The sequence below is a fragment of the Dermacentor andersoni genome, chromosome 8, assembly GCF_023375885.2.
Source record: "Dermacentor andersoni chromosome 8, qqDerAnde1_hic_scaffold, whole genome shotgun sequence".
Classification (NCBI taxonomy): Eukaryota; Metazoa; Arthropoda; class Arachnida; order Ixodida; family Ixodidae; genus Dermacentor; species Dermacentor andersoni.
In genome coordinates, this window is record NC_092821.1 from 150,183,034 (window position 1) to 150,197,298 (window position 14,265).

At 47.5% G+C, this 14,265-nt stretch overlaps 2 protein-coding genes across 3 annotated transcripts in view; one reads left to right on the forward strand and one right to left on the reverse strand.

Moving 5' to 3' along the window:
* Trm1 (tRNA methyltransferase 1) overlaps positions 1–12,983 on the forward strand; it is a 40,401-nt gene extending 27,418 nt beyond the window's left edge. The window contains exons 14-15 of one of the 2 annotated variants that reach the window (XM_072290052.1): positions 10,793–10,898; positions 12,569–12,983. In XM_072290052.1, the coding sequence (XP_072146153.1) occupies positions 10,793–10,898; positions 12,569–12,766 (304 nt within the window). In that variant the 3' untranslated portion in view covers positions 12,767–12,983. The remainder of the gene's footprint in view (positions 1–10,792; positions 10,899–12,568) is intronic. The other variant, XM_055067727.2, reaches the window with a different exon arrangement.
* LOC129383303 (uncharacterized) lies at positions 106–10,782 on the reverse strand. Its single transcript, XM_072290053.1, has one exon. It carries the CDS (start codon positions 1,776–1,778, stop codon positions 921–923), a length of 858 nt encoding a protein of 285 aa, XP_072146154.1. The 5' UTR covers positions 1,779–10,782; the 3' UTR covers positions 106–920.
* Positions 12,984–14,265: the final 1,282 nt, after the last annotated feature.

Sequence of the window (14,265 nt, forward strand, 5' to 3'; positions counted from 1 at the left end):
TGTCTGTGCAGCATTTCGGAGACCGAATGGCATTCTCAAAAATTCAAAGAGGCCAAATGGAGTGGTAATTGCTGTTTTTGGAATGTCTTCTTGTGCGACAGGAATTTGGTGACAGGCTCGCACCAAGTCAATTTTGGAAAATACTGTAGTGCCATCCAGTGCCGACGTGAAATCTTGGATGTTAGGCAGTGGGTACCGGTCCGGAATGGTTTTTGCATTCAGGGATCGGTAGTCCCCACATGGCCTCCAGTCACCTGATTTCTTGGGGACCAGATGGAGCGGAGACGCCCAGCTGCTGGACGATGGTCGTATAATTCCAAGTTCCAACATGTGTTCGAACTCTGCTCGGGCAATTTTGAGTTTGTCTGGGGCGAGTCGTCGTGGGCGAGCAAATACAGGTGGACCAGTTGTTAGGATGTGATGACGTACATCATGTTGTACGGGCTTTGTCCAGTCGGGTGGTCGCGTGAGGTTGGGGAACTTTTGAAGGAGGCAAGCAAAAGGATCACCAGCAATTGTCGTGGTTGGGGCGACTATAGGCGAGTCACAGGAAACGACGCCATGAACAGAGAGCAACGTAGCAGTGTCCAGCAGGCGTTGGCGTTTCACATCGACCAGCAGTCCATGGTGGTCCAGGAAATCAGCGCCAATAAGAGCACGGCGAACGTCAGCGACGAGGAAAACCCAACGGAACACGCGGCGCAGGCCAAGGTTCAGGGTGAGGGACCGCGACTTGTAAACAGGTATTCGGCTACCGTTGACAGCTTGAAGATAGGAGGTCGGCGGTGTAGTTCGGTCGGAACGTTGCGCGGGAATAATGCTGACCTCCGCCCCGGTGTCCACCAGGTATGGCTGGCCTGTGGTTCTGTCCATGACATGAAATAGGCGACTTTTGCTTTGGCCCTGACCGGTTGTCGCCATTAAAGGTCGGCCGGCTGGTTTCCCTGCCATGCACAAGGACGGAGGCAGTGGCGCGCCTCCTGCCCGAAGCGGCGGTGATAAAAGCATACCCGTGGTGGCGTTTGAGACCGGGAGCGTTCTTCTCTTGGACGCCGTGATCGACTCGAGCTGCGGTACCTTCCGTGACGGGGTGAAGTGCGATGACGCTCCGCAGCACAAACTAATTGTTCAAGGCGATTGCAGAGCACGTCGATGGGAGAAGCGGCAGAGGATGATGTTTGCGGCACTGAACTCGCAGTGGTGCTTGATGGTGTTACGTTGCACACCGCTGGCGTCACCACCTCCATGACTTTGTCTGCCAGGCTGGCCAGGCTGTTGAGGTCCATTGCCGTGGCTGTAGCGAGTATCATCTGAACGTTTACTGGAAGGCGCTGCATGAACAATTCCCGAAGGAGGCAGTCGTCGTTTACTGTTGTGTTGCCGCTCATGAGCTGTCGCATACGGCGAAGGAGCTGGCTTGGCCGACGGTCTCCCAAGTCCTCTGCGGAGAGCAACTGTTGCATGCGGGCTCGCTGCGATGTTGTTGTGCGCTCGAGAAGTGCAGCCTTAAGATCGCTGTATGGAGTGGCAGAAGCCGGTCCAGAAAGCAGGTCGGCAACTTCTTCTGCAGCAGTAGGCGACAGTGCCGAAACAACTAGGTGGTACTTGCGTTGTTCCGTGCGAACGCCAGAGAGAATAAATTGCGATTCCGCTTGAAGAAACCAAACTGCAGGGTTGCGGTCCCAGTATGGTGGGAGTCGGATGGAAACCGCAGAGACGTCTTGTTGCTCGGTCGTGCCCGTAAGTTCAGTGTCTGGTTGCATCTCGTTGCTGCGCATGGCTCCACAATAACTTCGGCAGTGCCGCGAAGAAAACTACGGGTCACCACTTTGTAGAGCCGTGGTAAACGAGACGGACACACGTCTTTTCGGTAACAAGGTCTAGTTTATTCTGTCTAAAGAGAGAATTGAGCGGGCGCGCGCAGCGCGCCTGAAGTGGCGAGGGCTTTAGAGAGAGAGAGGAGAAAAGAAGGAAAAGGAGCATAGAGAAGTGCGGTGCGCGGACCTAGTGCGAAAGGAAAGCAGTAAACAAAGTAATAAGAAAAGGGAGCTCACGCACGACCTTCGGCACAGTGAGTCGGATCATGTGTCCGTGTGCCTGGTGTCCAACACTCGCGAAGGTCCGCTTACGGGAGGCCCGCGGGACGCCCCGCGGAGTTGTTTATGGCTGCGGGGGTGGTGCGCAGCCGCGCCGCTACAGTATAATTATACTGGCAGCCTACAATGACTTGTCACATGCAACCCACGCTTGTCAGAGGCAAAGATATTTTATGTCCTCATGTTAATTGGTTCACTTGGCTGAATATTTACTGGGTGTTAGCCCTGAGGTGACAAAAACCCCTTGGCAGAATTGGAGAGGCACTCAAGAGGCCAAGAAATCTATTCACCAACAATCTCATGGCGCTTGCATTATGCTGCGAGTACAGTCTAACCTTGTTATAAGAAAATCACATTTGACACGAAAACAACTTTATTACATCCAAATATTCGTTATAAGCATCCACATCAATATTGGCAAAAAAGAAATTGGAAATTATATATTTAATTTCTTAATTGCAATAATTCATTATATCCATGTTCGTTATAATGAGGTATAACTGTATGTGTGTCTGAGCTTTCTGTGATGAAAGTTGAGTTGAAACGTGGCACCTACTGGAGCTACCACATTAGTTTGTTTTTCCTTAGCAGAGATTGCCTAAATCTCATTGTGTCCCGTGTCTCATGGTCACGTAGGCATGTGTGTGCTGTGATGCATTGTGCATATTCTATTCAACTGTTTCCCAATCTGCTTGCCTATGCTCTGTCTCATTCTATTTAACTTGACCCAGCATACATACTTGTGCAGCTTAGGTGCTTTCCACTGACTTCTTCGCTATCATAGACCTTAGTAATTGTCCTGTGCTACACTATGGAAATACAGCTTGAAGTGCTGGGACTTGTGTAATACTTTCAAGCTTCACTTTCAGAGCTATATTATATATATATATATATATATATATATTTTTTTTTTAATTTATTTAAATAACGATACTGCCAGTCTCTGCTGAGACCATAGCAACATATATAGGCTAAACTGTGCACATGACTGCTAGAAGGCTCTAGCAGGTAATTGGTTGATAAAATGTGATTAAATAAGGCTTGAATGGTAATTAGGTGGTGTAGTAAGTTTGCACATTACGAGGTACCATCTTCTGCTCCATGTGCTTTTTTTTCATGGTAATGTGTAGACATTCTGCTACACACTTGTTCACTGTCCTCAATGGATGCTGGTGAAAATTATTCACAAAAGAATGGTCGTACATGTATTAGAAGAGCTAGGGCTGTGAGTGCCTGTGGTTAACCTGTATGCTTTCTTTCTCCTTTTTTATCCTTGAAGATATCATGCGATGTCAAGTCTTTATGTTTAGTATTGAATGTGCATTAGAACGGGAAGCTACTCAATGACATACATATTTCGTGCTCTGGAGCTAGACAGGACACAAAGTGGACAAAACATAAGTAATACAGGAACGACAAAGGAATACTACAAACAATTAACTCTATAAAGACATGCGAAGTCCCTATCCTCTCTACACAAACACAACAACCCAGAACTTAAAATACAGTTTGTGGGGTCTTTGGATCTCACAGGAGTACTGACCACCGTGGGTTCCAGCTTAGCGAGCCACAGGGCCGCATCAACCGTCAGCCTCTAGAGCCACTGCGTGCAAGCTTAGGCCACAAGAGGCTACCGAGCTATGCACGCAAGAACACAGTATTGCCCTGAGTTAATGGAAACTGTTTATTGTATCCGGCAGTACCCGACACTGCACAAACACCCAGTCTCGAGGCGGCAGGGAACCAAAAAGGTCACGCACCAAGCGTGAAAAAGACAGTCAGGGGCGCCTATAGCAAGTTGCTGCGAGAGCACAGGCTCAACCTGGGACACTTTGCTAGGGAATGTCCCGGCGGCTGTGCTACTTGCTCTCGCGATAACCGATGGGCCAACTTGCGAGAGCTCGTGCAATCTCTTTCGGCTTAGGCCTCTGATAAGTGCGGCTCGGTGTGGTACGACCTCGCGCGAGCACTAGGCACCCATTCTTCGGCTTAGCGTCCGAACGGGATCAACACAAGGTTCGCGCTCCCCGCACGGGCACAGGCACCGTGCGTGAGCTGAAATCCTAGTCACAAAGGTGTCGGCGGACGAGAGGAAGAATGTACGTATTCGGCACAGTCCCAAGAGAGAAGAGGCACGTTACTGCCACGAGAGTAGCCACCAGCGGCCACCTTGGGATGTCAGCACCCCTGCCCTCTCCGCGAACCGTCGCGAGTGGAGCGCCACTGCTGACAACGGGTTCGGAGTGAGAAGGGAGTGAGGCTTAAGGATGGCAGAACAGGTGAATGCGCCCGTGCAATGGCACGTTGGATTCCCAAATCCCTACAAGTTCCTCGGCTCATAATAAGGTAGAGAACAAACAGTCTGACCATCAAAATTTGGTGGCAGCCAACCTGATGTGGCATTAGATGCAAATGTTGTAGCTCCGATGTGACACAGACATCAGGCTTTATCGCTGTTGCTTGGCTCAGCCAAGTGAAACCTTGACACACATGGCACGGGACATGGTCAGTAGCACAACCAGTCGCTGACATGGCCAGGCGGTTGCCTCCGTGGCACTGGACGGTGCCAAGTGACAGCTTCACAGGACTGGACCGAGGCCATGGGGCACTGCCACGCCTCTGTAGCCGGGGCCCATAATCTGTCGCTGGCCCTCTCTCAGACGTCCTTTATGTGGTCTGGGTCCCCAATGCTGCTCGTTGACATTGCCTGAGCACAGCTGACAATGCGCCTGCAGCAGTCCATGCCTACATCAGCAATGTCAGCTCATCGGCCTTCTCTGCCTTTGTCTTTCTTCCAGCTCTTTTCTCAAGCTTCGCTTGCCTTCTGTTTAGATGACATTGGTTTTGTCTTCTTTCCTCCTCTTTTTTATCCTTCTTTCTGCTTCTTCTTTTTGCCAACCGGCATTGTCATCTTCCCACCACACGCATGTTGCTCACCTGTCATTCATGATGTATAGTACTGCCCTCAGCAGTGGTCTGAGCTCTCTGCACTCAACATTCCTGCAGCCAAGGAGTTGCGTACAAGCTATATAGGTACAATTTTATTGCCAGCACAAGCAACGCGTAATTACATGCCAAGCGCACCAGCCAGAAACTCTACCCTCTCCAAATTTCTTTCAAAAAATTTGTGCCTTTTTACTGAGTCCAAAAAATGCATTCTCAAACCATTTTGGACGAAAAAATTTTTACTTGTGAGGGCCATTTGAGTTCAAACAGTATGAAACAAGGTGCAAGAAAAAGTATCGCCAGAAATCTCATGCATTGTTGCATGACTTGCATATTGTAATGATGTGACATTGTGATTTCACTAACTTGAATGATACAAAGATAATCCTGAAACCAAAACCTTGGCTCGTCTTCCGCGACCTCAAGACGTACGAGGTGGCACACGCCATCATGGCAGCCACAGGGGGCTCCACCGCAGGATTTAAATGTGATGACATGATCATCCACCTCAGACCGGGCTGGGACATCATGATCATCAGCACCGTGCTCAAAGAACTAGGGAAATAGATAGAGAAACTCAGGCAGCTCAAGCTAAACAGCAAGACCCACCCGATGTCTGCTTACATAGTGACCCCCGAATATCTCCTGAAGGAGATATTCACGGAATCAAGACAGACGTTACGGAGGGCGAAGTCATGGACAATGTCCATGTGCGCACACAAGGAGTGGAGGTGCTCCAGGCCCGATGCCTGTGGGGGAGCAAAACGTTGCTGCTGACGTTTGACAGGGACGTATTGCCTCGCTGCGTCTACCTCTTCAGCGGCGAGACACTGTGCTTCCCGTACCAGCCGATGAGGCAGTACTGCAGGACCTGCCAGGCGATGAGCCACCGTATGGACGTCTGCCCAAGAGCAGTGACAAACCAGTGCACCCAGTGTGGAATGCAAGACCCACTGCAAGACCATGTCTGCAAAACCATTTGTGCCTTCTGCGGTGGGGAACACGCTGCCGGAGCACCAGAATGTCATAACAAGCTCAAGAAAATCCAGTCGCGAGCCCGACTAAAGCCCCAACAGCAGCAGCACCAGAACCGGCCCAAGCAGCGAGGGATCATCAAGCAACGCTGGCTGAGCAAGGAGAGGGAGTGCTCAGTCACTTCGGAATGGTCCAAGTCCAGGTTGAGATTGGAGTCCATGGGGCAGTCCAGCTCCCCAGAGGCGAGGCAACCACCGCCTCCTCAACAGAAGTAGAAGAAAATGAAACAACAAGCTGACAAAGAAATCGAGGTGAGCTGGGCAGCAATGGCCTTCCAAACCATACCAGACAACACACTTTGTGCCGAACTAGCGCAGCTAAGAAGAGTTTTAGAAATCACAAGAGTCAGATTAGGTGATTTGGAGAGAGAAAACAGGCAGCTTAAGAAGCAGGTACAAGCACCTGCAATTCAACAGTCACTCCCTCAATCAAATAGCACAGTGACAGGGAACAGCAGCACTGCCAAAACCGCACAGGAGACATCATTCACGGAGGCAACAGTAAAACACCTGATAGACACGATAGTCCCCCGCCCCACAGAATACATTGATCGGAAATTCGCCGAGCAAGACAAGAAAATAGACAAAAGAACACAAGCCGTGCAAATTGAGTGCAGGCAGCTACTCAGCGAACAAACAACAGGCTCTACTATTAGAGAAAGGGCAGAAAAGTCCTACTATAGGCCCGGACTGCACATCCTTGAACAGGACTCAGTAAGTCATGGCTAGACGCCCCAGGCGCCTTAGGGAAATCACAGAGATCTGGCAGTGGACCTGCAGAGGGTTCTGGCGTAAAAAGGGAGTGCTAGAGCAGCTGGTGAAGTCCCAACGGATGCCACCGGCTGCAATAGCACTCCAGGAAGTCAGAACCGTACCAAGGATGCAGGGCTATGAAACATTTACAGCCTCGGAAGAAGAACACAGGGTAGCAATGCTAATACACAGATCTATAACGGTAATCAAACACGATACCGGTGCCGATACGGACATCCCTTACGTATTAGTAAAAATTCTTTGCAAGTGTCCAGGATGACATGGTGTTTTTCTCCTAAACATCTATACCACCACCACCCTCCTCCCCACACCAAAGGGCAGCGGATTTTACCGAGATAATAGAAGGAGGGATTACAAAAGCACACACCAAACCACTATTAATTGTCGGTGATTTTAATGCAAGGGATTGGGCATGGGGTACACTACCGAAGACGTCAAGGGAAGACAGGTTGTAGAACTTATGGACAGTTGGAACCTACAACTACTCACAGACCCCACAATCCCAACAAGGATAGGGAATAGCGCACAAATAGACACTAGTCCTGACCTTACAATGGGAAGGAATCTCGTGGGCGCCATGTGGCTGAACACTCTCCACAACCTGGGGAGATGCTGAATATCTATTCAGCATCTCTTTTAAAACCTGCAAAATTAGAAGGCAGATTGGCATCGCCGGAGTCATGGATTGGCACACATACAGGCAATGCACAATAGATGCAGGTCTCGACATAGGAACCCTGGACGAATGGTGTGATAACCTCCGCAGGCGAAAAAAGGCGGTCACCAATAAGGTGGCCACCACAGAGGAAGTTCCAGGCGTCGATCCGCATCTGCTCCACCATTGGGAAGCCTGCGGAGGGCTCAGTAAACGGTGGGAGAGACAAAAGCTAAATAGGAAACTCAAAATCGGCATTGCTGAAATCACAAAGGAGGCAGAAGACTGTGCCCTAGAATTGGCTTAAAGTAATTGGAAGAAACTCTGCGACAGTCTGGATGGAACGCTGAGTACGAGCAAAACCTGGTGGATACTCAGAACCATCATAGACTCAACCAAAACTAAGCGTGAAAACAATAAGGCGCTAGAATGCCTGCTCCATACGTATGCAGGCGCGGAGGAGGAATTGCTGGCCGAGGTGGAGGCGAAATGCTTTGGAGGAGACATATCACCCCTTCCCTACGATGCAGAATATCAAGGGAAACCCAACCATACGTTGCACGCCCCCATTAGCGAATTCAAGGTCCGCGCAGCTATCGGGTGCATGACAAAGAATACGGCAGCGGGATCGGACAAACTCACCAACGCAATGATCAGAAATATGAGCGACTGCTCAATCACGGCCTTTACAAAATTCATTAACGAGCACTGGGCACGAGGCACCATCCCACAACAGTGGAAACATGCCCAGGTAGTCCTAATCCCGAAGCCCGGCAAGAAATTGGAGGTAGCAAACATGCGGCCCGTCTCCCTCACGTCATGTCTAGGCAAATTATACGAGAAGGTGGTAAGCAAACGGCTGCAGGACCATCTCGAAAACAATGACCCATTGCCACACAACACCTTTGGCTTCAGGCCCCACCTCTCGGCTCAGGACGGCTTCCTCCAGCTGAAAGAGGAGGTGCTGATACAACCCCCAGCAGGATGTGGGCACATTGTCATGGCAGTCGACATAAAAGGCGCCTTTGACAATGTGAGCCATCAGGGGATATTGGACGGCCTCACCGACACAAAATGCAGGGAAAGAATCTACATATAGATTAGGGCCTTCCTGAATCATTGCACGGCTAAAATCAAGATCGGCACCCTAGAGTCACGATTAATACAAGTGCCACATCGTGGAAGGTAATAATCTCTCTGACTCTCTTCAACGTAGCCATGCTAAGCCTAGCTAGGACACTCCAGAACCAGCCACGTATATGGTCCACCATGTATGCAGACTACCATAGGCTCTCTGGGGCAAAAGAAGGAGAGACTGCAGGAAACCGCATAGCTCATCGAGGCATACGTAACGGAATGTGGCATGCAGTGCACCCCACAGAAATCAGAGCTAATCAGGATATGCAAAGGCAAGGGCAGCCGATTGGTCCCAATGGACATGCAACACAAGTTAGAGGTCTACATGGCTGGGACAAAGATAGAGAAGAAAACCATCATCCGCATCCTGGGCATGTGGCTTCACTGAAACCAAAGATGCACCTTAAACATCAACCGCATTCAGACATCTGTAAAACGGGTGTCTAGAATGATCAGAAAGGTCACCAGTGCAAAGATTGGCATGAGAGAAAACGACACAATTCAGCTTGTCAAAAGTCTGGTCAAAAGTAGAATTCTATACAGTCTTTTGTACAACAACTTGCTAAAGATGGAGACTGACTCCAATGAAACCTGTCTGTGGGGAGCTTACAGAACGGCCCTGCAGCTCCCCCAAACGGCCTCAGCGGAACTCCTTATGGCTTTTCGGGTCTCGAATACATTTGATGAACTCATGGAGGCACAGCTCAATGTGCAAAAGCTAAGGTTCACACAGTCAACAACGGGACGAGACATTCTACGCAGGCCGGGTTTCTGAGATAGCGCAGAACTTCAGAAATCACCGTTGCTCCAATCCCAAAAGGGATGGACCCCGTCCTAAACCCGGGACGCAGAGAGGCTAAGACTAAACACTACAAGAAAACATACAAGGGCAGGAGTAACACTTACTACACTGACACCACCATACACAGAGCATGTACACCATGGTTTATAATTACAGTGATAGATGGCATTTACAGAGAAGTAACGAGCACTACAGCACTGGCCTACATCATCTGCGAGGCCGAGGAGATAGCCATTGCTACAGCTACTGCGGCGCACACCAACACAAGTGAGGAAGCCTACATCCTGACGGACTCCATGCAGGCGTGTAGAAACTACTGAAACGGTAGGATCTGTATGGCAGCCGCTAAGGTAATAAATAAAACCAAGAACCTTGGTGCAATCAAACTCATCTGGATACCAGGTCATACTGGCATCGAGGGGAATTGAACTCGCCCACGTGGTGACCACCGCACATACGAGTGGTGCCCCGACATAACATACGAGTGGCGTCTTGACAGTGAGGTGAGCATCGAACCCGAACCGGTAGGCTGGAGCCAATCGGCAATACTTGAATATTACAAAAGGATTCTAATTAAATTTGCCCCGCCCCATCTGAAACTAAGCAAAGCGGAACAAGTCGCTTGGAGGAAGTTGCAAACCAAAATGATGAGTGCCCAGATGAGTGTCCAGATGAGTGCCCATGGTGCGGGGCTGAGCCCATGCTGGACCACATCACGTGGGAATGCGCCAAGGCTCCTCAAGACAACACTCACAAAACCATAATGTGAGAGGGAAGGGAGGCCCTGCTCTCCAGCTCGGAGGAGCCAGCCCAGAGGGCCGCCACAGTCTAGGCAAGCCGCACTGCACAAGCCAGTGGAGCCCTAGAATAGGAGCCCCGGCCAGCCTGAAGACCGCTCGTCCTATTTTCTACAATAAATGTTTTCTGTTACTACTCACTAAAAGTTGATTTCAAACAGTACTGTGTTGTTTTGCTTCCTTTAACACGAAGTTAAAAATGCCCAAACTATAGAATTTCTGAGAATTATTCACAAGAGAATGGTCATATTAGAAGAACTATAGCTGGGAGTGACTGTGGTTAACTTGTATGCATTTTCCCCTTTTTGTACAATAATGTAGAGAGTTTTGTAAGTTGGTGTGGACTCATTTTACTTGAAGGAACAGCACAAAGAGGGGTAGAAAGCAATCAAAAAGTTCAAGTTATATAGCTTTCACAGTGCTCTTATTAGCCTTCGCCTCCACACCATAGTGTCAAATATTTTATGTTGCCAGATGTTGAAGGGAGTCCTTGTACTACTTCAGTGCATGATCAGACTGTAGAACTAACATGGAAGCATTGCCACCTGCAGTTTATGGGCAGACAAGGAAGTTGAGAAGAGCCGGAGGTTACAGGGGAAGCGGAAGTTGAAAGAGGCTTCAGCCGATGAGACATCCACGGCCAAATTGCCATCAGTGGTGAGCCTCTCAGAATTTGTTCAGAGCTGATGTATACTATGCTTCATACATAGCACTGCAGACAACACTACAAAAGTTTGAGAGCCTTTCTCTCACTGTTTCCATTCAAGACAAAAAATAATGTGTTGCATATGAAAGAAAGATAAAGGTGTGTATCATGTGAATCAATATTGCAATAAGTCTCATAGTGTTATGTTACCAAACATCACATTTACTACATGGAAGGTGTTGCTAAGCACCAAGACATTCCATTCCCTCTGTCCAACTTACAAATCCTTTGTTCTTCTAATTTTAGACCATAACTTCCTTTCACTAAAATTAATAATAATGAGCTTGCAAATAAGTAGAAAAATACTGCTCAAATTTATTTAACAAGTATGGGTGTACCTCAGTGACCTCTCAAAGAAAGCAAATTTGCCTCCTTTAAATTAATAAAGCCATTCGCATCACCCCAAGTTTCCTTAACAGCTAGTAAGAGGACACTGCCAGGTTGACACTACAACTTGGATTTCTTTTCCAGCTGGGTATACCAACTGGCAGCTACATGACCTGATGGTAGCACACCTTAGCATCTTGTCATTGTTCTGTTTTCATTCTTTCCCAGAACAGCGACTGAATGAAACAGTTCCAGCAGTAATGTAGTTTTAGAAAATAAACCTAAATCTCTTGCCATTACCTCAGTCGACTTCTTTTACCTTTAACACTCTTTTGATATGCATTCCCTTTGATACATTGTGTTGGTTGGATATGTATAAATTAAATTAAGTTCTGGTGTTTTACATGCCAAAACAACCATCTGATTATGAGGCATGCCGTAGTGGGGGACTCCGGAAATTTTGACCACCTGGGTTTCTTTAACGGGCACCTAAATCTAAGTATACGGGTGTTTTCGCATTTCACCCCCATCAGCATGTGCCTGCCGTGGCTGGGATTTGATCCCGTGACCTCGTGCTTAGCAGCCCAACACCACAGCCACTAAGCAACCACAGGGGGTGGTTGGATATGTTGCTATCTATAACCTGTACTTGTACAATTAATTCAACTTGTTCTGCTTTGCAAGTAGCTTTTAAGATTTTTGTTTCTTTTCTTTTTTTCTTTAGATATATTGCTGCTATGCTTAGAGAGACACTAAATAGAAAAATAAATTTAGCTGTATGTATTAGTAAATTGTGCTAACAATACGAAAGAAGCCACTCTCACCTTGAAAGGAGGTTTAGCAAGCTAGAAAAGATGCAAAATTGAAATGCGGGCGGCAATGCAAGCATGAAGTTCCTGCACCAGCTTGCAGTGGCATAAAGAATTTTGACAGCATATCCACAGGCCTAGTTAATTATTGATGATGCATACATAGCAGGTTTCAAGAACTTCTACTGTGCCAACATGGCGCATATAGAACAAAATAGTTTGACGTCTGTGACTTCACTGGCACTGAGGTTTCAGTGCCAACTTCATAAAATGCAATTTTGACCTTCATCTTCTCCTCTGATAGTTAAACCATTACAGCAACATTAACAAAAATATAGTTTTCAAACAAGCCTTGTCTAAACTAGTTTAGTGTTTCACTTTAATGTGCCATTAAAGTGTTGTTTTCAATGTTCTTGCTAATTCCCATTCTGTTATTGCTAACCTGCCAAAATCCTAGCAAGGGGGCAGCACTATTTAAGATAAAGTGCATTCATGTTCTTGCCTACAGGCTGCAGGAGACCACTCTCATCAAGAAGAGCAAGAGAAGACAACAGAGTGCAGTGATGTCCTTGAATCTGAAGATATGCAGGATTCAAGTAAAAGCTAGACTGCAATCTCTGGTTCTTGCATCTACTGGGGCCTTTTGTTGCATAACTTCACTTCTAGAGGGAGCGACAAGCTGATGAACTTTATGTTGCCATCTGCATGGGCTTCCAACTTTTGACAACTATATCCCGGTACACTGAACCACTTTGTTGTGTGCTTTGCGCTTACAGGCATTACAGTTGTATCTGTAAATGTGTAGAGTTCGAGCAGATACATCTTCCCTGGTGCAGTGGGGTGTGAAACCTGTATTTTTGCGAAAAATTACCGCAGGTGAAGAAATACTGCCAAATCCAATTGCTGCTGGTACAGTGTGTCTCTAAGTGCACAGAAAGAAGAGGGGAAGTTATTAATGCAATTAACATATTTACAATACTTAACACACTTTCATTCATATGTGACAACAGTGCACTTCGACTGAAGGGGGCCCTCTTTCCAGCCCCAGTGTAATGTGACATCCACCACCTGCATGGTCGCAGTGGACCTGCTCTCATGCAATATGCTGGCGCCATTCTTTTTTACATTGACAGCTTAACATGGTCGTAACAATGCGGTGGTTTGCTTGCTTCTGAAGTTACAACAGTGGAATCTCGATAAATTTAAATCGCTTAGATGGAACTGCCTCTTAAACATAAAATACCATCCTCATGGTTGGTTGGTTTTTCATTCATGCAATTGTAAGAGTATAAGACACAGCCAAGCAAGTAAATATTCAAAGAAAGAAAGAACTCGGCAAATGCACATATAAAGAACACAAAACAAGTTTAGCCACTTATTTCTCAATGTCATCAGTGCTATTTAAATATGTTGCAGGTAAGTTGTTCCAATCTGTTATTCTACACAGAAAAAAATAATACATGTATTTAGAAAGGTTACTGCTGGTAATATGAGGTGCTAAAGGTTCAACATGTGGATGCCTTGTTCGCCAGGCTACTAGTGGTTTCAGGTAAGGTTGTGGACCAAGAGAAACTAGGGAATGGTCCAGTTTGCTGTCCTGTACAGGTGAAAGGGAAAGGAAATCTAAACAGGGGAAAGAAGAAAAGATGCACACAAAAATATGAGGTGGCATGCATTTCTGTTGGTCTATCTCACAGAGCCATAGACTGCAGTACCCAAACCGGTACTTGTGAGGTTTCAGGCTAACACACCAGGTACCAGCCAGCTAAGGTCTAAAGTGAGATGCATAACTTGTCCGCCCCCCCCCCCCCCCCCCCCCCCGCTCCATGTCACACAGAAAGCGGTGCCACTGCCGGTTCATTTGACTCATTCCCACCTGCAGTGGCCACATTTCTGTGCGGGCGAGATGCAGCGGAGTCACATGGCTTGCTGGCATCTGGTACGGCTGCTCAGCCTGTCGCCCCCCTCTTCTTTTTTTCTGGCTACGCCCTCCTATTTCTTAACACACATTTTGTATAGTGAATGTGAAATAACTTCAGAGGGCAGTGCTCCTGTTTTTGCCTAAAATATAACATTTATTTTTGTTTAAAGAAAAACATGCAATATGATGGCAGTTTGACATGTCGCATTTTGTAAGCACCCGACCTTGCCTTCATCAGGAATGTTGAGGACGTGGGCTGGG